The sequence below is a fragment of the Sceloporus occidentalis genome, unplaced genomic scaffold (assembly GCF_023333645.1).
Source record: "Sceloporus occidentalis isolate IW3139 unplaced genomic scaffold, rSceOcc1.0.p SCAF_247, whole genome shotgun sequence".
Lineage (NCBI taxonomy): Eukaryota > Metazoa > Chordata > Lepidosauria > Squamata > Phrynosomatidae > Sceloporus > Sceloporus occidentalis.
The window spans coordinates 986,334-1,010,481 of NW_028317227.1; the positions used below are offsets into that span (position 1 = coordinate 986,334).

Consider the following 24,148-nt stretch of genomic DNA (forward strand, 5'->3'; position numbering starts at 1 on the left):
TTGCACTTGATGGACTATATGTCTGTTTTTTCCTCCTAATGTACTATGTAACATGATTTTTTTCCTCCTAATTTACTATGTAACATGATTTCAATAATAATTTTATTATATTTAATAGGTGACAGATTATTTATTCTTAAATAGCCTATCTTAAGGGATACAAATGTCTATAGAACATTCTACTACTGAAATATCTAAAACATGCAGCCCCAAGAATACATAAAAGATTGTTAAATATGTGATAGACTTGTCCTCATTACACATTCCCACCTTGAACTGTAGTGAAACTGTATTCTCCTCTATGACCCAGACAGTCTTATCACTGGGTTACTGAAATGTCATCATTGACCAACAAGCATCGGCTATGCTGTCACACCTACATGAGCCTGCATATGTGCTCCATTGCATGTCAGCAAAAACTTTAGCTTCAGTTGTTGCTTTGATGTATACCGTCTCATTGATAAAAAGTATAATTTTTATGATTTGCATTATGGGCGATGTACCAAATGAATGCTACATCTCAGACTTGCACCCTGCCTTGTTTAAAAGCAGTGCTTCGTTATGTTATTATTACATTTGTTTAAGGCCTAGAGTAGAGGAAGCTAGAAATAAGCTCAAGTCTAACTCTTATGACCACTATGCTGTATTTGGGATAACCTAAAATGCCATTTGTTTAATTCTTAATTCCTGTTTTACTTTCCTGGTAAACCACATTGGTTTTGATTTATTTGTTTTGTATTTGTTTCCCATAGGTATATATTGGGATGTGTAATTTTGCAGTGTGTGCTTAAAGGTATTCCATTTGTCCTCTGTGTTTAGTTCAGAGAATAATCCATTCCAAAAATGAATGATGTCCCAAGGGATCCCCCCCTCCCTTAAATATAGGTCCACTTTCCTCGAACCCCTATTTTTTTTTAATACTTACATTTTGGCTTTTCTCCTCTGACATGACGATCCTCTGCCCTTCACGAAGAACTCTTCTGTGAGCCCCGCCCCCTTGAGCGTCACATCTTGAAAGGGGCGAGATGAAGAGCCTCACTGAGGCCCTGCCACTGAGCAACACTGTGTGTGCAAGCCGGCCGCTTTAATTTTATTAGGCGGCCGGCTTGCACACACCGTGCTGCACCGTGAGCAGGGCCGGTCCTTGAAGTCTGGCGGGCCGCACGTTGGACACCGCTGACCTAGGCACCAGGACAAAATTCTCAGCCGCCATGGCTACCTGGCGCCAGGGATTTGTCGAGCCCTGGTATAAGGCATATCTGGGGCGGGCAGAGTGGCATATATGGGGGTATAAGGCATATCTGGGAGGCAGTGTGGCAAGCTTGGGCTCAGATGTGCATAAAAACAAGAAATTCATTTTTCTCAGTTTTTTTTATTCTGCTCTTTGCTTTTCACCCAATTTATTCATTAAATTATTTTAAATAAACAAAACCACTTTTTTTTATCCGGTTCACTCCTATCACACCCAAGAATCACGTATCAGGCCCATCATACCCAGCTATTACACCTCACTCCCAGACAGCTTATTTATTCCTCCTCCTTCTTCTTACCTTGAGCAGAGCTAGAAACTCCAGAAGATGCAAAACGGGGCGGGCCAAGCGAACGGTAGCAGGCCAGGAACGGAAAGGAAGTGGTGTGTCAAGACAAAGACACTTGACACCTGTTGGTTTGCTGAACACACCCTGGTTAATACAGTAAAGGCATTTAAGCAAGCATGGGATAGGCATAAGGCTAAAGGAAAGTACTCAGAGGTTGGGTAGACTGGATGGGCCTACTGGTTCTTATCATCACTTTCTATGTTTCTAAATGTGTAAAATGGGGCCTACCAAACATGTGTGAGCATGCTGCTGGAATCTGGGTATGCCTGGGCATGATAGGAGTGTGATTGCTGTTAGTAATCATATATATTTAACATAGCAATGAGACACCTATCATGCACAGGCAGCCAATACATGCACATAACCTACAGCCTCCCTGTGTCCAGCCCCCCCTACTTACACATCCATGCTATCATATGCATATTCATTCATCACATTCATACACCCTTCCCTGAACTGCAGATCTTCCGGTGCCGCTCACAGACTTACGCAGGGGTGCTGTCTCCATCTGCATTGCGCACAGTCTGTTTGAACTTCTCTTGACCTGTCCAGGGGAACAGGAATGGAGCAGAGTCACATGAGGTGACTCCGCAGGGTTCCTGCGTCCCCTCGACTGAGCAAGAGACACTGCTGAGCAACACAGCGAAGCAGCAGGGCCCCTGCGGATGATTATTTTCGGTGGGGTTTTTTTTTGTTTTTTGTTCTGGAATTTTGCCAAATTAACCCTGTATTAATATGCATTATAAAGCTAAAAGGCCATATTTTCTCTCAGTGAAAAATTAGTGCGGCCCCCACACACACACATACATTTCTGATGAAGTGGCCCGCTGCAGAAAAAACTTGGACACCCCTGATTTATATCATGGTTTTATATTTGTTGCCAACTTTATTAGAGTGAGAAGTACAGACAGTTTTTATGTTTTTTGTAATATGTATACGGTTTTATTTTATATGACTATTTTTGAGACTCTGCGTATACTTCCATAAGACGCGTAAGGTGGGGTCTATCTCAAGGAGTATATAGCATTAGAGATACTGTTCTGTCCGTGACAACAGAAGAAAAAACAGTCAGGAAAGACGAAGAGATCTTAATGTGTATAGCGATCACTAAGAAAAGAAAGTCCATTCTAACTGAAACAGAATTGCTTTTTTATAGATGTGGCTCACAATCTACAGTAGATATTAGGGAAAATGTACAGCTAGGTGACCCCTGCAAGAACTCAGCACTTAGTTCCCTAATTCATGCTGCAAACATATACAAAACCAACTTCTTCAAACTCATGTTTACTGTAACTCATACAAGTAGATTAAGTAAAGGAATACAATTGCACGCTTCCACCACCATCTTGTATCAACCTCAATTACTTTATTTTACCAAAAGCCACCATGTGTAGATTATACAAGTCATCTTTAATTACATCTAAATAAAAATGTCCACAAATAAATACAAGCTTAGTTCAGATGTGGTATGATGCATTTTGCATAAAAAAACATACACTGATCACCATCACTTAAGTAAACCTGTAAATGCAGTACATAAGGAACCCTGATTTACAGAGATAAGGTATCCTTTGACACATTAGGTTACTGTGAATGGAGTAAACGGTCTTGTGCCGTAAACTCTTTAAATGTACAACCACTAACAGAAGCAGAGCTGCAACATTTAGGTGCAGTCAGCCCATGTTCTTGCGATTTCCATAGCCCCGACGGTGATCATCTTTCCAGTCATCCCAGTTCCGAGCTTTCTGCAGTGTCTCTGGGTCATCGGTCTCTTCCTTTCTTTCTCGATCAGCTGCCTCCTGCTCTTCATCTGCAGGACAAAGGCGAACTCTATAAACATTTACAGTAGTGCAGTAGTCTTTCATAATTGAATAAATAAAAAAAAGAGTCAGGAAGCCGTCTCTGTTTAACACAAACACAGAATCCCCTTAAAAGGTTACCCCTGAACTGTTTGTTCACAATGACTCCACATTCAGATTTACAGAGTAGCTTATTCCAGTAAGGCTTATAGGGTCATGGAATTTTAATTGTGCCAGCAATTTCACATTCATTTAAATGCTAATGTATGTTGACAAAAGATCCTTGCCTTCCTGCTTCCGTTCATCATTTATTTTTTATTTTTTTTAAACAATGACATCTGCACACCTGATCATGCAAGTATACAGTTGTCTGGTGAAATATACCTGTTGGTTTGCTGAACACACCCTGGTCGGGGAGCATGCCCTTTTTTCGATGCTGCTCGTACCAATCATCCACAGTCATTGTGGGAAGACTAGGATAGCCTGCACCAAATACCCTGCAAAAGTCAAGTTAAAATTAAAGACATTACTTCAGACACAGCTACCTTTATGAAGCATTATGTCGGATTTCAAGGTTTAAATAAAAGTTAATACATTTGTCAAATGAAATTACATGCAGTGCCAAGAAAAGCATCATATAATTATTTTTATACACAGTTAAAGTTTATCGTCTCTGACAGCTTCATGCATATTAAAAGTACTTTGTGTTGTGCAGACCACCACGCACATGCGTGAAAAAAAAGACCCCTCTTATAGGATTTGCTTGCCGGCACCGGAGCTAACTGGAGGTAAGTATTAGCAAGGAGATGTGTTCAGCTGGGGTGGGGAAAAAGGAGCAAATGCGTAATCCCTACCATGCATTTGCAAGGCAACACCACAAAAAGGTTAACGGATGACACAGATATGCATTTTTTGCGGGGTATGAGCCCCTAAACCAGTTCAGTTCAGTTCAAAATACCACAAAATATATTAAGGTAAGTGTCTTGAATTTGAAAAAACCTGACACAAATAATGTTTTTTATGGCAGCTACGGGCACAAAATGGAAGATCCCCATACCCCTTTCCAAACTTGAAATTTTAAAATGTTATTTCATGATTCCTTTGTCTCGTTTAGGACTGTTCGATATTTCACCAGCTCAAAAAAGCTTTTTACCAAGCTTTCTATGCTTTTTTTTTTTTCTTTAGGATTATTTGCACAAATTAAAGGCAACTGCAGAGAAACCCACCAAAATATATTCAGCTGCATCTCCAGATTATAGAAATAACCCACATGCATAGGTTTATATATATATATATATATATATATATATATATATATATATATTTATATATTAGTGGTGATCTGGCTATTGTACCTCTTCCTGAGTTTTGTCTAAAGGCTGTCTTGTACAGCGGGCAATTACTTTCAAGGTGATAATTGTTAACCTTATTTGCATGTGCCTACCCAGAATCCCTTGTGGTTGTGAAAGCACCATGAGATTTCTGAGGGAAAAGCAAGCCTTCTGGCTTGTCTGGTGTCTGTAGACGAGTGTTTAATAATAGTTCTACTACCCCTTAAATTTAAGTGGAAGGGTTTCCATCACCTTTTACCCACCATAACTTATGAGATATATATATATATATATTTTTTTTTTTTTTAAATTTTATTTTATTTTTTTAAATCTACAGGGCACACTACACACTCATTTCACTGCACAACAGCACACATAGTGAGTGCCCATTTATAATAAGAAAAAGTGGGTGTGGGTATTTGTGAATTTTTATCGATTTGTTTGCATGTAAGGGGTTGCTGGTTGTGCCATAATGTCTGATCCCCTGATCAGACTGTTTTTATGTGACACTTCCAGAGTGGGGGTCATGAATAGAAGTTCCCTGCACTGGGAACCGCCAGGTAGCGGTGTGCACGGGACCACACACTGCTACTTTCTTCATGACGCTCCATGCCATCACGATAGGTTTTTGGGCAACTTTTTTCATGACGGCATAGAACGTCACGAAGGTTTTAAGGGGTTAAATATACAGCTTTTTTGCTTTTTATCTTTTACAAATGTTATGGTCAGAGTTAAGTAGCACACGGGATCAAACTTATACCTGCCACAAATCTGGTATATGCCAAGCATGAAGGATAACATAATAAAGCATTCAATTAAGTTGTGTTATTTAGAAGAAATAATTTCTCTATAGGTTATTTTGATTTGTAGGTATAAAATGACAAGTCACATAAGATAGATTATAAAAAAAAAAAAAAGTATTTTATCTACTAAAATAACCAGTATCTGGATATTTGTCTAGTTTTCAGAAAACACAATTTGACAAAAATGAAAAAAGGCTGCAAAATAAAATAAATTGAAAAGATTCCATACTTTGCCTGTACAGCATCACGAGTTAGGATAAAGGGTTTCATTGGCGGCCTGGCTACACGTGGTGGAGGATTTACATCAGCTCCCTGTAATACAACAACCAGTGTTAGTTAATATTATGAAGTGTAGTATACTCTGTTATAAAGCATAACCCCTTTGTCAGGTGAAATGATAAAACTATCGCTGCAGCACTGACTGAATCAGGAGTCATGAAAAAAAATATTGCAGATTCCAAGCTGACAGAGTGAACGGGAAATCAGAGCCGCAGAGCTTGGCTTCTTAATCACTACATGATCAACAAGCAGATTAAAGTGAAAAACATAATAATAAAAAAAAAATGTACCAATGCAAAGATTACTAAAGTTTTCATAATCTCAATTACCTTCTTCATAGCTTCCCTTGCTCTGACAAGCGGCAGCTCCTGGTCTATGCTCTCAATCTCCTCCAGGGCAGTATGCACCCATTGCCGAAGCTGAAGAAGATAATACTCTCTGACCTGTTCTTCCTCCGCTGTGCCAACCCTCACAGACTCCTGCAGGCTGGCAAGACGGCTCTCCAGCTCCTTCTTCTGGTTGTACCTGGAGGAAGATAGCAGAATAGCTCACTAGTCAGGACAGTCAGCTTATGTTTCCTTTACCGCGTGAGAGCAGTATACTAGATTATATACCGGAACAACCAACGCTGTTTGGACCAAGTATAGAAGAATAGTACATTTATTAGGCAACCTTTATTAGGCAGAGCCAATTTACCCTCCTTGTAGAAGAGGCTTACTGGAGTTAACTATTCATCACAAATTGTTAAGCTGATAATTGGAACTCAATTTCACAGCTCACCTGTAAATTAATATCTGAATGTTAATAGTGATATCAAATAAGCAGTAAAGGGTACTGAATACAGGGGAACAACAGACACAGATACTGAGATTTATTAATTAAACCATTATCTGTAGACAAGCTGAAGAATTTCTTTTAACCAATTATGCATTAATTATGTCCAGTGTCAGCAGTGTCTCTCAAGCTTATTACAAGATGGTACAAAGTCCCTTCAGATCTCCATCATTATTTACCTCAGGTATCCCAGTTATGCTGGAGATGTGGCCTAAATGAGGGTTCTTATCTACACCTGTGGTGGCCGTGTCCTAAAATTCAGCCTTTCTGGGAGATAGTGGTAAGGGTGATCAGGGAGGTCGATGGCCCAGATTTTATACCCTCTCTGGAGTCTTTACTACTACCACCTTTCATTTGCCAAACATAAAAGAAGCTTGACGATCCACTTGATTAATGCTGCCAAGGCGATATCTAAATTTTGGAAATCACCTAATCCACCAACCCATTGAGGCATGGTTTTCTAAGGTCAACATGATCTCTCAAATGGAGGATCTGGTTGCCACTTCTAAAGGATTAGGTTACAAAAACTGTCTGAAATGGTTACCCTGAGCCTCTTATTTCCCCCAACTTTGGGAAAATATGCATCTTATCCTCTCTTTAATTTCCTTCCTGTGCTTCGTGCACTTTTCAGACAGTACCCTGGATCTAGGGCTGCAACTAACGATTATTTTCATAATCGATTAGTTGGCCGATTATTTTTTCAATTAATCGGATAAAAAAAAACATTTATTTTAAATTATTTAATAAAGTAACGTAGGATGTTAAAAACAAACGGCAGAATAGATTTTTTTTCTTGTTTTTATTTCCCCAACCTGCCCCCCAGTTATGCATATTTGAGCCCAGGCTTGCCACACTGCCCTCCCCACATATGCCTTATACCCCCAGATATGTCACGCCGTCCTCCTCAGGTATGCCGTATACCCCCCTGATATGCCATAGTGCCCTCATAGAATTTGCAGACTCGTTCCCAGATAATACTTTTATAAATAAATACAGGGTTAATCTTCACTGCCCCCAGGATTTAGATTCCCCTCAGTTTGCCCCCCTTTACCTCTAACTGCACCTTAAGTTAACTTTATTAAATTAATTAAATTAACCCTCAGTCCTCAGAATTAAATTAATCCTGAAGAGAAGACCCCATTAACCAAAACTGCCCCTAAATTAACCCTGAAGACCCCATCAACCACAACTGCCCCTAAGTTAACCCTAAACACCCCATTAACTATAACTGCCCCTAAGTTAACCCTAAACACCCCATTAACTATAACTGCCCCTAAGTTAACCCTAAACACCCCATTAACTATAACTGCCCCTAAATTAACCCCCACCTCCCCTAATTTTCAGCAGCCCAAATATTAATTTTATACTCACAGTTAGATGAGTGTCACAGCATGGCAATGCTAAGGAAATGGGCGGAGCCAATCGGTCGTTTGGCTCCGCCCCTTTCTCTCTCCAGCAGCGATTGCAGGGAGGGACTGGAAAAAGGAAGTGGGCGGGCCAATCGGCAGTGACTGCAGGGAGGAACTGTAAGTAGCAACTGCTGCTGTGACTCCTGTGAGTCACACTAACGGATTATAACACGAGGGGTGTTTTTCAGAGCATTTGCTCTGAAAAACCCTCATTTTATAATCGATAAAAATCGATTCAACTAATCGATAATGAAATTCGTTGCCAACGAATTTCATTATCGATTATCATCGATTTTATCGATTAGTTGTTGCAACCCTACCTGGATCATTTCATTTTTTTTTTTTTGTTTTGCTTTTCTATGTTCCTTTTTTGATGTTATATAATTCCCTTCTCATTTGTGAGATTACATTTCTCTCTCATTCTCGGTATTTAGGTCAACAATTTGCAGGGTTTTCATTATAACCATGTTAAAATTTACCAGAGATAAGCTGTTTACAACTACTTATTCTTATATGTAATTTAGGATTCGGGGCGTGCAATTGTATTTATCTTGCGATCTATGTAATCTTGCACATGATCTGTCTACCTTTGTACCCTGTATCATCTTACCAATGCATTGTGCTGTACTATATAATATTGCTTAATAAACAGAAAATTGATTCAGTGTCAGCAGTGTCTCTAGAAAGAGGGACCAGGTTTGCCTTGCAAGATACAACATTCAAGAAATTTCACCTATTTAGTTATTCATGTTCAACTCTGAACTTCCACCAAGAGAGACTTTCAAAGGGTTGGCCCTACCAATATCAACTTTAGAACCAAAATTGAGTTTTCAATGAAAGACATCGTATCTGTGCGACTGGTAAACTTGATATATATAAGGCAAACCTGCTGTACAGTCTTCCCTTTGTACAGAAAAAGTGTCTATTACAAATAAAAATAGAAAATCTAAATACATGAAACAGAGCCTAGAGTCTAAAGCGAAAAAAATAAATATATAGGCAAGTGTGTACCTCTCAATCTTTGCCTGTCTTTGTAAAGCCATGGCCGTTAAGTTTGGATTTCCTGCTGGGGACATACTGTGGGTCATCTTCTGTTCTTCTGAGTTGGAATGGCTCTGTTGTTGAGGAAGTTCAAACTTGGAGACCTTGTAGTCGTGACATCTCTGCAAGAAGTCCATAAAGTAAGAGCGTGCAGTTTCCAGATGCTGCAGTCTTTGCGTAAGACCCACTTGTTTCAAGGTCAGGGCTCCCTGAAGAGCTGGTAAGAGAAGGTACCTAATATCTGCAGAGGAAATCTCATCCAACTCCTCATTACGGCTGCAAAAGAGAAAGGAATTTGTTAGCGAAAATGTATGATCTGAAAATAGCTTTATTTCAATCAAGAAGTTATATATTTATGATTTGTATCGGTAGATACTGTAATAGTAGTCAGGCATTTTTAAAGTGGCCCTATCATACAGAACGAGTGAATGGCAGATTCTGTTTAAATTCAAGACTGAGCAAGAGTTTACATTGACCAGATTTCATTTTTCTCTCACTGGAATTTTATATTATTTTCTATAAATTCCAAGGCTCTTTAAAAAATACATGTTTCTATACCAAGAAAAATGTCCCTTGACATAACTGCCCAATGGCTGGTTTATCCGATGTGCTTTAACATTAAACAAGAACAGTAATTTCACCATCTGCCTGTGTCCTGCAGTATGCTTCTGTACAGCGCTGTGTAAAAGCATTCGCCCTGATTTATTCAAATTTTTTTATATATTTTTCACACTTAAATGTTTTAGCTCATCAAACTAATCTTAACCACTTAAGGACCAGTTTTAAAACGTTTGCGGTGCTTGTGTTTAGCTGTAATTTTCTCCTCTCCTATTTAGTGTACCCACACAAGTTATATATTTTTTTTCAGGACAAGAAAGGATTTCTTCAGATACCATTTTTTTCATCATCTAATATCCTAAAAAACAAAATAAAAAAATGTTTTAAAAACTTTTTCTCACTTTTATTTGAAAAATCTTTTACTCATCTAAAAAAAGCTAATGAAAAAACCTGCTAAATAGATTTTAATATTTGTCCTGAGTTTTGAAATACCCAATTTTTTTTTGCAAGTTACAGGGCAATAAGTAGAGCTTTGCCATTTCAAAACCATTTTTTTCCAAATCTGGTCATTCTGCCCCATGTGCTATTTGGAACATCTGTGAAGCTGGCCAATTTAACCCCAGCAAACCATATATTTTTGAAAACTAGACACCTCAAGGTATTTCAAAAGCATGTATTTTAACCCATTCCATGCAGTGCTTGTATTCAACCTGCAGAGTTCTCAGGAGGGTCCGGAAAGACTCTATTGGAAACTTGTTTATTCTTTTAAAGGATGCCGCCATCTTACAAGAGACAAAATCTACCACTGTGCAGCTTGTGACCACTCTCCAGAGAGGTCAGAGCACGTCCTGGGGTGGGATTTCGGTGTTGCTGAATGCCTTGCCATTGAGGCATTTCAGCAACACCATTGAAACATAGGAGGCAATCGGTTAGATGTAAAAGACTCATTGCCAGTTACCGTAAAAGTTTGATTGCAGTCGTTGCCGCCAAGGGTGGTAAAACCAGTTATTAGGTTAAAGGGGGCACTTTTTCTAATCAGTGATAATAGGTTTTGATTAACTCTTTTCCCGACATCGTAAACAATGCGGGTAAGGGTTTATTTATTGGAAGCTCTTTCCTGCCTCTAACGGACTGTCAGACCATGGAGGAGGAGGAGGAGGGGGGGGGGGCAACTGCAGCAACAATGTTGCAATTTCTAGATCAGATAAGTATTTTATTTGTTCATTTTGAACAATTCATATGAAAGCGCTCACACAGTACTTTATTATGCATTCGTTTAATGCGGGGTGTCAGGGACATTGAACTGTCCCTTTATTTGGTGGCACTATATACATAAATAGCAATTCACAGATAATAAGTCTAGAATTTAGGTCGAGCATTGGCGAGGTTAACTTATAATAAATGATGCATACATTAAATCAGTTACACTGAATTCAAGAAATCTGGCTAATGAACCCGGTACAGTACATTAAGACATTTCGGAGCGTTCTAACGTGATCCTTCACAATTAATCTCGTAGTTAGTGTAGGACTCAAAACCTCGTGATTCTGCCTCATGAGGCCTTACACACAGCAATAGCCCAAGGCTGGTACCTGAACAGATCGAGCTGAGTGACCATCCGAACGGCCTGTTCCAGCAACCCCAAGCCTTTCTTCACCTTGTCCTGTAGTTCACGGGACGCAGACGGCTCACTGCTCCCTTCTACTTCCTTAAGCAGCTGCCATCCGTTCTCTAAAAAGTGAGCAAGCTTCGGGAACTCCGGCTCTGAGGATTCCGCCATCTTCGCGTTACATGTCTACTCCTAGCGGCTTCCGTACTCCAGAGAATACGCGCTGACGCCGCCATATTGTGCGTGGCACGCGATACGCTGACTGCAGAGAAGAAGATAAAAGCATATTCTGTCGAGTGTGGTTTTTTAGGGACAGTAGAGGGCGCTAAATGATTGCAGAAGAGGTGGTGTTTCTGACCATTCGAAAGGGTAGCGAATGCGATGCCCTATTGAGCGGTTATGGGAAGCGGCATGTATTTCTTGAGTGATTTTGATGCTTTTAAGGGGCACAATTCGATTTATAAACTATCGAGTATCGTGATATATGTGTTGGCAATATGATGATGCAGGGGCATGATGAAAATGTCCTAATATTGATATAGTGTTATGAGTGTATTAAAAACATCGGTTATGGTAAAAGTTCTTAATGTTTAGTCATGATAGCAATTACAGAGTTTCTGATGAATCCAATATATTTTTGACACTTTGGACCAAAATAGGACATTTTTGATGAATTAATCCCTCAGAGTCAGGAGGGTGATAGAGCAGCAGTAGTGCAATGAGCAGGTACCGGTAGACAGACATATCCATCCAGACACATGGCATACATGACGGAATTTCCCCCAAAATGGACTGTTTTCATGAACTTAAACCATTAGTGTAAGGAAGGAGAGAGAGCAGCAGCACTAGAACATCACTCTAGTGGATCAACGTATGAGTGTTTAGGGGCAGAGGTGGCACAGGCATGTTGCTTAAGGGGCAGAGGTGGTGTAGACAGACTGTGTCAGGGGAAGAGGGGGCACAGGCAGGCTGTTTCCTGGGCAAAGGTGGGGCAGGTAGACTGTTTATGGGCAGAGATGGCACAGGCAGGCTGTTTCCTGAGCAAAGGTGGGGCAGGTTGACTGTTTATGGGCAGAGATGGCACAGACAGTCTGTTTAAGGGACAAAGATGGTACAGACAAGGTGCCTGGGGCACTGACAAACTGCTTTTGGGGCAAAGATAGCACAGACATGTTTGGGGGAACAGATGGCACAGGCAAGCTGTCTGGGTGCAAAGGTTCCACTGTGGGACATGTTGCATGTAAAATTGAGGTGTCCTGGGGCCCTGTGGTTTCTAGTTATACACCTGTAGTGACATAGAAAGTGACGGCAGATAAGAACCAGTAGGCCCATCCAGTCTGCCCAACCTCTGAGTACTTTCCTTTAGTACTTGCCCTTATCCTATATCTAGCTTGGCCTTATGCCCATCCCATGCTTGCTTAAATGACTTTACTGTATTAACATCTACCACTTCTGCTGGAAGTCTATTCCATGCGTCAACTACCCTTTCCGTAAAGTAATATTTTTTGATGTTACCATTAAACCTTTGCCCCTCTAGTTTATGGTTGTGTCCTCTTGCTGTGGTAGTATTTCTCCTTTTAAATAAACTATCTTCCTTTACATTGTTGATTCCCTTTAAGTATTTAAATGTTTCTATCATATCCCCCCTGTCACGTCTTTTTTCCAGGCTATATAGGTTAAGATCCTTTAACCTGTCCTGGTAAGGTTTATCTTGTAATCCATAAACCATTTCAGTAGCCCTTCTCTGCACTTTTGCCAACATTTCTATATCCTTGTGGAGATACGGTCTCCAGTACTGTACACAATACTCCAAGTGAGGTCTCACCAGTGATCTGTACAACGGCATGAGCACTTCCCTCTTTCTACTGCTAATACCTCTTGCTATACAACCAAGCATTCTGCTAGCATTACCTGCTGCTCTACTGCATTGTCTGCCTACCTTTAAATCCTCAGAAATAATTACCCCTAAATCCCTTTCTTCACACGTTGAGGTTAGGACAGTGTCAAATATTCTATACTCTGCCCTTGGGTTTTTATGCTCCAGGTGCGTTACTTTGCCACAGCTCTGACCATTTTTCCAGTTTACCTAGATCGTTTGCCATTTGGCTTCTTCCTCCAGGAACATCAACCCTGTTGCAAATTTTTGTATCGTCAGCAAATAAACATACCTTTCCATCAAGACCATCTGCAATATCACTAATAAAAATATTAAAGAGAATGGGTCCAAGTACAGATCCCTGAGGTATCCCACTGGTAACAACACCTTGTTCTGAATATATGCCATTGACTACAACCCTCTGTTGTCTGTCACTCAGCCACTCCTTAATCCATTCAACAACATTGGGATCTAAACCCAGAGATTGCAGTTTATTTATAAGTCTTCTATGTGGCACAGTGTCAAAGGCCTTACTGAAATCCAGATACGCGATGTCTTCTCCACCACCTTGATCAATTACTCAATAAGATTTGTTTGGCATGATCTTCCTGAGGAAAACCCATGTTGTTTTTGATCTTAAAAACCATGTGACTTCAGATGTTCAACAATCCTTTCCTTTAACATTGTTTCCATTAATTTCCCCACTACAGATGTAAGACTAACTGGCCTGTAGTTGCCCGACTCCTCCCTACTGCCTTTTTTGTGAATGGGCACAACATTCGCTACTTTCCAATCCCCAGGGACAACTCCCGTTACCAATGATTTGTTAAATATATCAGTTAACGGTTTTGCTAGTACACCCCCAAGCTCTTTTAATAACTTGGGGTGCATCCCATCAGGCCCCATCGACTTATTTGTCTTTACCTTAGACAACTGAAGTAGAACCTCCGCCTCAATAAACTCACATACTTCAAATGATTCAGTCTTTTTTCCCAACTGAGGTCCCATTCCCTCATTTTCATTTGTAAAAACTGAACAGAAGTATTCATTGAAGCAGTCAGCTAAACCTTTATTCTCTTCTATATATTCCTTTTGTTTTTAGTCTAACTAATCCTTGTTAAACTTTCCTTTTCTCATTTATATATCTAAAAAATGTTTTATCTCCATAAGCATGCGCGTCGGTACACTATTACAGAAGAAATACCCGATCACGTGATAGGGCATTCCCTTCCAGTAGGTGTCAGTGTTGACACACATCGGAAGCTAACTTGAGGACAGGAGAGACTCAAGAGGTTCTTTCTAGACCCTGGTGGCTATTTGCAAGCCCTGCTCGCTGTCGCAGTGTGATCAGCACAGACAGGTCAGGAAGAGGAGGAGAAAAAAACACAAAAAAGCCCTACCACTGTAACTAAAAAATGATTTAAAAAAAACACTGCCCCCACCCCCTTAAGCCAGTAGTATTAAAAATGCGTAATATGCCTTATTGAACAAAATATATATATGGTATGATTGCAATCAGGGGATGCTGCTGAACATAAATTGGGTCATTGTTGAGTTGTGGCACTTACGGTGTACATGAAAATGTATCCGCAAAGTTGCAAAAAAATTACAATAAAAGACATCTGATTTTGTTTCCTTAGTATAGTTTATTTATCACTAATTAGGTTTATATTTCTAAAGGCCCTACTTCTAAACTATGTGTAATTTGTGTGGGTTCATCAAATATGGGAAAGGGGGAAATCATGGTTCAACATACATATAGTTAAAAAAAAATAAAAAATACATAAAACTGATTCTGTTCATGAAGACACACTGGGCCTGAATGGGTTAAGTAGTGAGTTTTTGATAATCTTCCATATTCCACTGAATGAACTCTAGGTCTAAGTCAATATTGGAGAAGGGCCCAAAACAAGTGCTTTCCTTAGACAATGCTTATAAACGGATGCCACCAATAACGTCTTTGTCCATTAGTCACTTGAAAACTACAGGCACTTAGACCTTCAGATTCCTGAGCATGTATGTGAGGCTCAGACCCCCCACGAGTATGCATTTTAAGGTTAGCGGATGGTCATAAATTACAAATAGACGATGGGGGTGTCCAGTTCCATGTGGATTTAGGATGAGCTGGAGTTCACATGTATTTGAGAAATATTCTTGGTAGATTTTTGTCTCCACTGCAGGCGGGGAAAAAGACTGGCTTTTTCCATGGTACTAAAAGTATTTTGGGCAGTTAAAACCTTGGAATTCTGAGGATTACAAGCACCCAAAGTAATACTTTTACAGTAAAGCTCTACTGCTTGATCCTGCAATGCAGCAGCTGCACAGACAGTCCTCCAAGAAGCACCTGCCAATCGCTCCCCTCCCCCATCCAGCTGTCAGACTGTCTGTTCACAGGTGCAGAAAATGCACTGAAAACCAGGGCTCGAATATGCCATGCAATTAAAAGTTGGAGGGCAGAATCCCCATGTACACCACCCAAACCCATAGACTTCCAAAGAGAACAAAATTAACCAGATTAAAAGAAAGGAACAAAAGGTCCGCCATGGCAAAAAAAAGTTTTATTAAAAAATATATATAAATTACAGACAAAAAAATTTCTTTACAGTAAAACTATGCCATGGTCAACAATACAGTCCTTGCCAATGACCATGTAAATATATATATCTCTGTACATTTTTTTAACATATCATGCAAAAACATTTTTTTCCACTTGCAATAAACACTTTGACTCAAGTGACGACTGACTCCTTCCGGCAGAGCATTGCTTGACCGTACCACATCACAGCATGGAGGAGAGCCGGCTATCCTCTATTTATTCCATGTACACCTGTTCCGCGTTCTGTGTACTGTACGTGAAGTGTTGTCTTCAAAGGGGGCAGGATCAGACCAGCTGCACTGTAGTGCCCCATGTACACCATCAGTCCCCATAGTCTCAGTCCCCAACTTTTAAAGTTTCTTAGAAAAGTTTTATTTTCGGTGTCTGTTTGGGGATATCGGAGCATAAACTGTGAAACTCCCAATGGCATTACTTGCAGACATAACGCACTACAGTCCGCTCACATTTCTTGCAAGTCACATAGCAACACCAGTAGTATTTGCACTGGCAGCGCTCCACGATTGTTTCGGTGTAGGCGTTGTACCCGCGGCCACAGCACATCAAGTTACAACTGTCACTGCCCACTGAAGTCTTGTTACACACCCTAAAAAGGAAAAAAATATATAAAGTGAGCATTGACGACCACACAAAAAGTAAAGACAATCAAATCTCAAATGGCGTATGGAATGGATGGCAAAGGGCACAATTAGCCAGAAAGTTAGTAGAGCAGAGTCAGCTTCTTGTTTCTCAGCCATTGCCTGCACACATACTAAATTCTCTTTTCATTGAGGCAAAAGTAAACAGGACTGTTAAGGTGAGAATAAACTTTAGTTGTTGTGCTATTCTCACACCACCCTGACTATTTTGCGGCTTCCTGCTCATTTACATGTGACAAGACTGTTTTTAGTCTCTTTAAAGAGAACAAAGCAAGAGCTTGCGACTTGTGCCTTTTCCTCATTATCATAAAAATATACATCCATGAAATATTTCACTGACAACACACACCAAGATTTTATCATCTCCTTACAAGGTTCATAGAGATCATGTGATTTCATAATTCAAGATTTTTTTCTCTTACGCTAGCCTATTGCCCGTAGATAATATTAATTGAAGGTTTCTTCCCCCAAGCAGGACTCCTGAGTGAAGGACTCCAGACACATCTGGGAAAGTCAAAAGCTCGTTGTGAATAGTAAATTCCAAGAGTTTTTTGACCCAAGTAGGAACGGAGTGCACTAGAGAAGCAACCTCATATCCTAAGACTCAAGTTTAGTTCCTGGGTCACATACTTTAGCATCAGTCCTCTGAACCCTTCATCACAAATGAAAACCAAGCAACCCTCTGAGAGCAGAACTAATCTGCAGGTGTCCACAAATTACATTTCCACATGAACTATTCCAGATCTGTACTTCTAACTCATCAAGAAACTAGCTGTTGCCCTCTACATAGGTAACAAAGAAAGAAACATCACAGCTGCACATACACCATATGTATATTTTCTGAATAATTATATCATAGGGAGGAGAAATGAAGACAAAGGGGGTATTTTGTTGCTAGAAGCACAGATTTTACCACTCTGAATACATTTGCTCACCTGTCCTGTGTTCCATATGACCCCAGCTTAGGGTTTCTAGTGCAGTAGTCAGGGGAGCTGATTAAATATACCAGTTCAGACTCCCTGACAGGCCTGATATCCAACTCTCTAGGAACCAACTGCTTGCGAATTCCCATCTGTCTGTGAATCACTTTGGTTGCAGCCAAATATTTTGATTTAAGTTCGTTAGCTACACTGGATAAATCCTGAAGTCCCTTCCAGCAAGTCTTCACAGAGCAGGATCCAGAAACCCCATGACACTTGCATTTTGTTTCGAGAGATTCCGCAAGCACCTGTAGTGGTAGCAAAAAAAGCCAAGAGTGAGACATTAAGGTTATACAAACCATCAGTCCACCCAAATTTTTTGTTGAGGGGTACAAGCATAAAAATCAGGGATAGGCAAAGTGTCTGTAAAAGGACACTCGCGTCGGTGGCAAGGTTTTTGAAGGTCCACAGAACATCAGTAAATTGTCTACCACAGACCCCAGTAAATGTCCACCATGAGCAATGTTGGTGCCTACCCCTGCAGAAAACAATCCAGATTTGACTTCCCTCTGATCACAAACTATTAAAAAAGACAGACAATGCCAATGTTTCTGCCATACTAAATATAGTTTGAGGCCGACTTGAACTCTATAGTACAGAACATACTCTTACCTGTCTTCCAACAGCATTATTGTGAAGGTTCATGAGTTTGGTAGCTTGTGTTCCGGATTTGCTGGATTTCATGGGTGCATCAACAAAGGCAGAGCCCATCTGGAGGCCATAGCGCAAATTGTCTCCACATCCGCCCCAACGAAAGCTTGGTCCAGACACTTCAGCTGGTGTAGAGCCACAGGAACACGTGGGGAGCTCCCCTGAGGCGCAGGCACGAGCAATAGAGTGACTCAAAGCAGCAGATGCCAAAGCATAAGCAAAGGCAGACTCTCGGGTTCCTATAATATAGATAATGATTTGAAAACTTTATTACAGGTCCATACATTTCAAGCTTCAATCCTTTATCTGAAGGACACTTCAGTAACATCTACAGTGTTTATGCCAAAAAGGAACAAGATCATTTAAAAAGGCCTACCCACCTCCACCCTCACCATTTCAAAAATTAGCTTTTTAAAAATTTAGAGCGAATACGTTTTGACATAGGACTGCAAAGGCTTGTACCACTGTTGGTTATGCAAGCTCTGCAACCTCACATGGAAGTGTTAACTTTGAGCAAACTAAAGCCTGTAAAAGGTTCAAAATACCACACATGCCCACCTCCCCACCATGAACTTTTTGGGGGGATTACCTTTCGCCAAGTCAGGGGTGAAATATGGAGCGTGTTCTATGGATGAGCAATTCCAACGCATGTCGGAAAAGGTTAACTGGCAAATCAGCTTGGTCTGTTTAGCAGCATTTACAACACTTTGCATTAGCTCCAAGTTCCTTTTGCAGAGATGGGTCTGGTCAGGGACGAGACGCTCCAACACTTTGCAGTGCTCACTCTCATTCCAAGCCACCAAGCTGCCATTTATGGTCAAACCACTGCGAAGGCAAACACAGAAGACATGTTACTCTCCATCAAACCTGGGATTCCTAGTGAACTTTACAAACAATTCAAACATTAAGAGCAGGTCAGCTCAGTAAAATTTTCTACTGAATAAACATTTCCACCATTATTTCATAAACAAGGTTAAAGGAGGTGAAGCATATTATAACTTATATCATAAACCCCGCACACAGCCATATACTTCTAGGATAAAAGGGTGATATAATGTGAAAATATCTACTGTAAACTTATATGAAAAGTTCTGGTCTACGAGAAAGTATTATAGACATTTCCAACAAAAACCTAAAGAGGACAAATCCTTTTGGCCAGTAACTGGCTGTGGACAGAGGACATTACAAAAAGGACTTATGTGGCCAGTGGCCTCCTCTAATCATTGATCTTTTTAATTTAACAAAGAGAACCTATAATTACAAAACCAATAGCATGCGATTCAGGAAAAAGTCCACTATTATGACTATGACGATTTTTGTAGTTAATGTAGATTGTTATGCCAATAGTTTATACACTTATTAAGCAAATAAAAAAAAGAGAATACATGCAATGAAAGGGAAGAGCGCTGGGGTCTGCATTTAGCAACTCAATGCACCAGAACACATATGAAAGCCACCAAAGGGTCACAACAAATTGCGAAGTAGTCGTGACGTGATCCGTCTGGGGGAGAGGGACAAGGAGGGTCCAGAGATAAAAGCCGGCTGCTGATAAAAGCCGCAGGAGGGGGTGCCAGGGCAAAACACAGAGCCGCTAGGGGTATCAAACCCCACAACGAATTGTTTCTAAGGTGAACTGATCCTTACAACTACATAGAGTTCTATATTAATATAGACATTAACATAGACATTGACACGAGCCTTCGGGCACATCCATCACCCGGTGCCCACGACCCGTTAACGGATTAGGGTAGTAAAAGTACTTACAGCCACTGGATCGCACGGCACGAACTGGAGCAACACACAAGGAGGAGGGCAATCCAAACTCGGACTGGAGACATTCCCGGAGCTGGAGAAGGTCCCGGGGCGAGGAAACAGGTCAGGTGGGGACTCCCGTGAAGTGATCCGGCGTCTCTAGTGAGGCTTGTGACAATTTTAGTTTTCAAAAAGTGAAAAGTTCTAGTAGTAAGTGGCTGGTGCTTGCTAAAGAGTGACCGTGAGGCTCTGTGTTATCACCCTACTCTCCAAGGGTCTCTACTGCCTAAGAGGAGACTCCCTCCAGAATTTAAATGCCTTCTGACATCACTTGCCCCCCACCCGCCCCTGAGACGGATATGCGCAGTTCAGGTGCTTTGGTGTGAAAGTGGCTGCTGTCAGAGGTTGGCTAGAATGCAGGTCCCCCAATACACTAACAGGTAGTCCTTTTATACATTGAAACCATACAACGGGTTCCTCCCTAATTAGCCCTTAATACTCAGGTGTCAGGAGATTTTGGGGGGGATCCAGGGAAGAGACTCATTAAAAACCGAAACTGGGATTTCAGAATCTAACATAATCTGATTATAGCACAAATTGTGAAACTAGTTGTGAAGATAATGAGATATTAGTTAATTGCCAAAGAGTGGATTTGACACCTTCATGAGATATTAGTTCTTAAAACTTTGACAGCTTTAGCCAAGTCAGTAAACAATAACTGAGATATTCTATAAAGTATTGTGATGCTTCATATACACATAGTGAAAGTATCTTTTTTACGTAGCAGTTATTTAGCTCCACATGGTGTTTTCTTTAAGAAGTAAGTTATTTTGATGATGAGTTGTAATTATTATTAGTGTTTCATATAGTGCCATCATATTCCATAGCGCTGTACAATGGGATGCTTTACAAAGCATTAGATGTGCAACGGTCGTTTATAAACGTATTGGAGTTCTCAGACTTGTGCCGCGAGATACTAATTCTCCCAAACCCATCCTTTCCTAATGCTGATGATATAGACAAGGTGCTGATAAATTCACAATTAAGGAGAACATGCGCAAGGAGCGTGTGAAAGGGTGCACTCTTTGCCAATGTGGATGATTAACAGGCTAGTGTTTCTCATTCATATATATATATATATATTAAATAAAATATAAATGAAAAAATAATGACCTCATCCCTAGGTTAAACGTAAAAAAAATCCTGACCTAAACTTTCTGGAATGAAAGCGACAGGTTACTTTTAATGGGATTCCCAAATTGTCGCCAGAAGTGGACGGATAATTTGGGTATTTTTTTTTCTGAAACTTGCTGTGCATAAAAATGTCCGTCGGTTTTTTGTTGCTATGATACTGCCTTCTACAATTTTGGGAGCCGGAGCCGGAATGGTGTATCTACTAAATACTGTTACTGCGTTTTGTACTGACGTCTAGTAAGCGACTCTTCACTTCCTCCTAAAATATGAAACTGCATTGTAAATACTGCAGGTGTTTGTAACACTTGGAAGTAAAAAGATGTATGGGGTGATACGTAGCATTTTGTTGTACAAAATCCCATGGACGTCAATGCATTAAGAAAGCATACTTGATGCAAGCACATTGTGTGTTTTAGTTAATATCTCCTCCTACTCTTGATACCCACATGTGCCATTTCCAAGTGACGTATTCTTAATGGGAATCTATTGTCCGTTGATATTGACACCCCATTCTTCAACATCACATGAGGTGTTAAATCTGCCCTGCTCCATTTCCCCCAGTGCTTTGATATGTGAATTCAGATACCCAAGGGTTTTTAAATGCAAATATGTTATGCATTTCATCAAACAACCCCTATAACAGTCCAGACATGTCAGAGTCAGTAAATGTTCCATATCGTTTTAACGAATTATTGAGGTGAGTCTCTTAGATGACAGGAATGTTTTGCCCCAAGTTTTTATGTGGCATGAGACAGACATACAATATAGAGAACCCATATTTCCCACTACAAGTGGCTAGTGGGGAGCCTCTATTATGTGCACTGCAGATATATATATATATATATATATTTATTTATTTATTTATTTATTTTTTACTTGTTTCACTTTATTACCATGTAAAGATGCACCTGTTGCTAATGAATTAAATTATTTTTCTTGGATTCCATCATGAGATCAACAAGTGTAGTGAGCAGGTACGATTACAGCTGTTCTTGAACTAAAAGTCCCATCGTCCTTAGCAAGTTTGTCATGAATTAGTGGAAATTATGAATCAGCAGCAAATATTCCAGCTGAATAATTATAGAGCTAATACAACTCAGCTGATTCACCTCTATAATAAAGAATTATAAATATTTTTTTCAAATAGTGAAATAATTTGTTTAATAGTAGGAATGTGCCATTTTAATGTGTATGTATATGTATATATATATATATATATATATATATATATATATATATATATAAACACAGTACTTTTATATCGCTAATTTATTAGCTGTAACATTGAAAATCTCACCAAAGCCACCAGAACGGTTAAGGTTGAGAATCTTAAAATGACAACAGCAAACCATTTGCATAATACTAATTGAGCATCTTTCCTTAATTCAACTTAACGGTGAATGTTGAGGGTCTTTGTAGATCTACAAATCTACTCCGTCCAGATGGAACCTGGACATGGCCGCCGAAGTATACTTTGGTTCACCATGTATCCTTTACTTGTGGATATGGAGGAATGGAATGGCCCAAGACATTTAATGGGGAACCCCTGCCAAACTGTAATAAATAGAGCTCCCTCCTGTGAACACCCTTTTCCAGATGGCAGGAGGCCTCATCTGTATTTAGGGTCAAGTAGAAGAAGCAGAGGGCTGTGCCTCGGTCAGTTGTCTTTTTTTTTTTTAAATTGCAATTTCCTTTTTCTACTAATAAACACTGATTCAGAGCATTTTTCCTGTTTCACATATTTTGAAGACCCGCAGATGCTGAAAATAACTCTTCTTACTGAATGCAAAAAATTTACAATCAGTCAAACTTTTGTAATATCTGATGGATGAAATGTTAACACAAATCAAATAATATGCAGCAAATTTTTTTTTTGTCTTTTGTCATATTTATATTTTGTAACGAAATGTTGAAATATGTTTACATATTCAACCATGTCATTGAAAACAACAGCAGGAATGGCGTCACCTTTTCAATAAGAAAACATGACACCAAATCAATAGTATAAGAGCCAGCACACTTAGATCAGAACGTTCTATTATTGCTACTGTATTCAGGAGAGTTGGAGATCTGTTATGTCTGGTCCCAATACACAGGCCTTTTGTCCCTTAAAATTTGGTGACAACTTCCACTGTATACACTACCATGAGTTGGTCATTTGCATAGTGTTTGAGCCCAAGGCCCCAGGGTGTTTGCATTTTAACTGATGTATTGAGCTTGAACATCAGTCAGGAAGCCGATGTATTTGCAAACACTTTAATTTGTTTGTACAGGTACTTTGACCAATTCCTTTAACTTTCCCCTCTTCATGGAGGTAATCTGACCTCGGATTCTACCCTGATGTACATATGTAGGTACGTACTTTTATTACTGATGTACTATTGCTATTATCAGCTTTTATGTGAATTTCTAATTTATAGTATCTATCTATCTATCTATCTATCTATCTATCTATATATATATATATACATATTGTTTAGAAGATAAATCTGTTTTAGTGCTGCTTCTTCCCACATCATGGAGATCTGGATATCTTGCTTTAATACCTTGTCCATTCTGATACTCATATTAAACAAAATGCAGAGATGAACTCCCAGATTGTATAAAGTTTTTCTATTTTATAATTCCATTTTCTATCTAATCTCTCTATATATGTATAGCTTTTTGTAATTGTTTATACTTTTTCCATACAGGTGAAAATGATGCATACTAAACTAATATGAATACTTTATTGTTGGTGAGGTTGTAGGGGACAGTGATCTGCCCCTTCAACACATTTTAATAACCTTAAATATTTGTCTCATTTTCAGGTTTTTTTTAATGATAACATGCACTCCCCCCCCAAAAAAAAACTTGTGAAATTGATTTGCTTTGGTTATCCGCTAGTGATGGCTGTTTGTGTACATTAACACTATTAAGAGCAGCCACCAATGGGCTAATTACAGCTTTGCAGCTATAAAACCGTAATGTAATAAGTGAGTGCTAACCGGCACTGCAGTGAGATTGAATGTCTATGTATTACAGGGAAAGTGGAGTGGCTGCCCCTGAACATAGTTTTGCCCCTGAACATAGCATTTTGTTTTACGCCACAGGGCTTAGTGACCACCTTCATAGTTTGTACATCAGGCAGCTCTTCATCCCCAGACCGGCCCTGTCGTACATCCTCTTTAAAAATTCTATTT

General features: G+C 39.8%; 2 protein-coding genes across 4 annotated transcripts; both read right to left on the minus strand.

Moving 5' to 3' along the window:
• Positions 1-3,271: 3,271 nt before the first annotated feature.
• On the minus strand, positions 3,272-11,432 carry LOC149276112 (immunoglobulin-binding protein 1-like). Of its 3 annotated transcripts, none has more exons than XM_089503903.1 (6): positions 11,245-11,432; positions 9,065-9,370; positions 6,140-6,335; positions 5,761-5,843; positions 3,782-3,894; positions 3,272-3,408 (listed from the first exon to the last, which is right to left on the minus strand). In XM_089503903.1, exons 1-6 carry the CDS (start codon positions 11,430-11,432, stop codon positions 3,272-3,274), a joined length of 1,023 nt encoding a protein of 340 aa, XP_089360029.1. The 3 variants fall into 3 exon arrangements, with proteins under 3 accessions (XP_089360029.1, XP_089360028.1, XP_089360027.1); XM_089503902.1 differs by having other exon boundaries at positions 3,272-3,400; positions 3,762-3,894; XM_089503901.1 differs by having other exon boundaries at positions 3,272-3,400; positions 3,744-3,894.
• A 4,730-nt stretch (positions 11,433-16,162) lies between these two features.
• LOC149276113 (protein Wnt-11b-like) lies at positions 16,163-19,858 on the minus strand. The gene is made up of 5 exons (XM_089503900.1): positions 19,785-19,858; positions 18,610-18,845; positions 17,982-18,259; positions 17,325-17,617; positions 16,163-16,337 (listed from the first exon to the last, which is right to left on the minus strand). Exons 1-5 carry the CDS (start codon positions 19,856-19,858, stop codon positions 16,163-16,165), a joined length of 1,056 nt encoding a protein of 351 aa, XP_089360026.1.
• Between the last annotated feature and the right edge of the window lie 4,290 nt (positions 19,859-24,148).

What these genes read in the sequence shown, in the direction of transcription:
- LOC149276112 (XM_089503901.1), bottom strand. Translation starts at nt 11,432, where the DNA reads ATGGCGGAATCCTCAGAGCCGGAGTTCCCGAAGCTTGCTCACTTTTTA. An exon ending in ACTCAGCTCGATCTGTTCAG is followed by an intron (nt 9,371 to 11,244) that starts GTACCAGCCTTG and finishes TCTCTTTTGCAG; the next exon opens with CCGTAATGAGGAGTTGGATG. An exon ending in CTGTATACTTGCATGATCAG is followed by an intron (nt 3,401 to 3,743) that starts GTGTGCAGATGT and finishes GCAGATGAAGAG; the next exon opens with CAGGAGGCAGCTGATCGAGA.
- LOC149276113 (XM_089503900.1), bottom strand. Translation starts at nt 19,858, where the DNA reads ATGTCTCCAGTCCGAGTTTGGATTGCCCTCCTCCTTGTGTGTTGCTCC. An exon ending in TGCCGTGCGATCCAGTGGCT is followed by an intron (nt 18,846 to 19,784) that starts GTAAGTACTTTT and finishes TTGCCTTCGCAG; the next exon opens with TGGTTTGACCATAAATGGCA. An exon ending in ATAATGCTGTTGGAAGACAG is followed by an intron (nt 17,618 to 17,981) that starts GTAAGAGTATGT and finishes CTACCACTACAG; the next exon opens with GTGCTTGCGGAATCTCTCGA.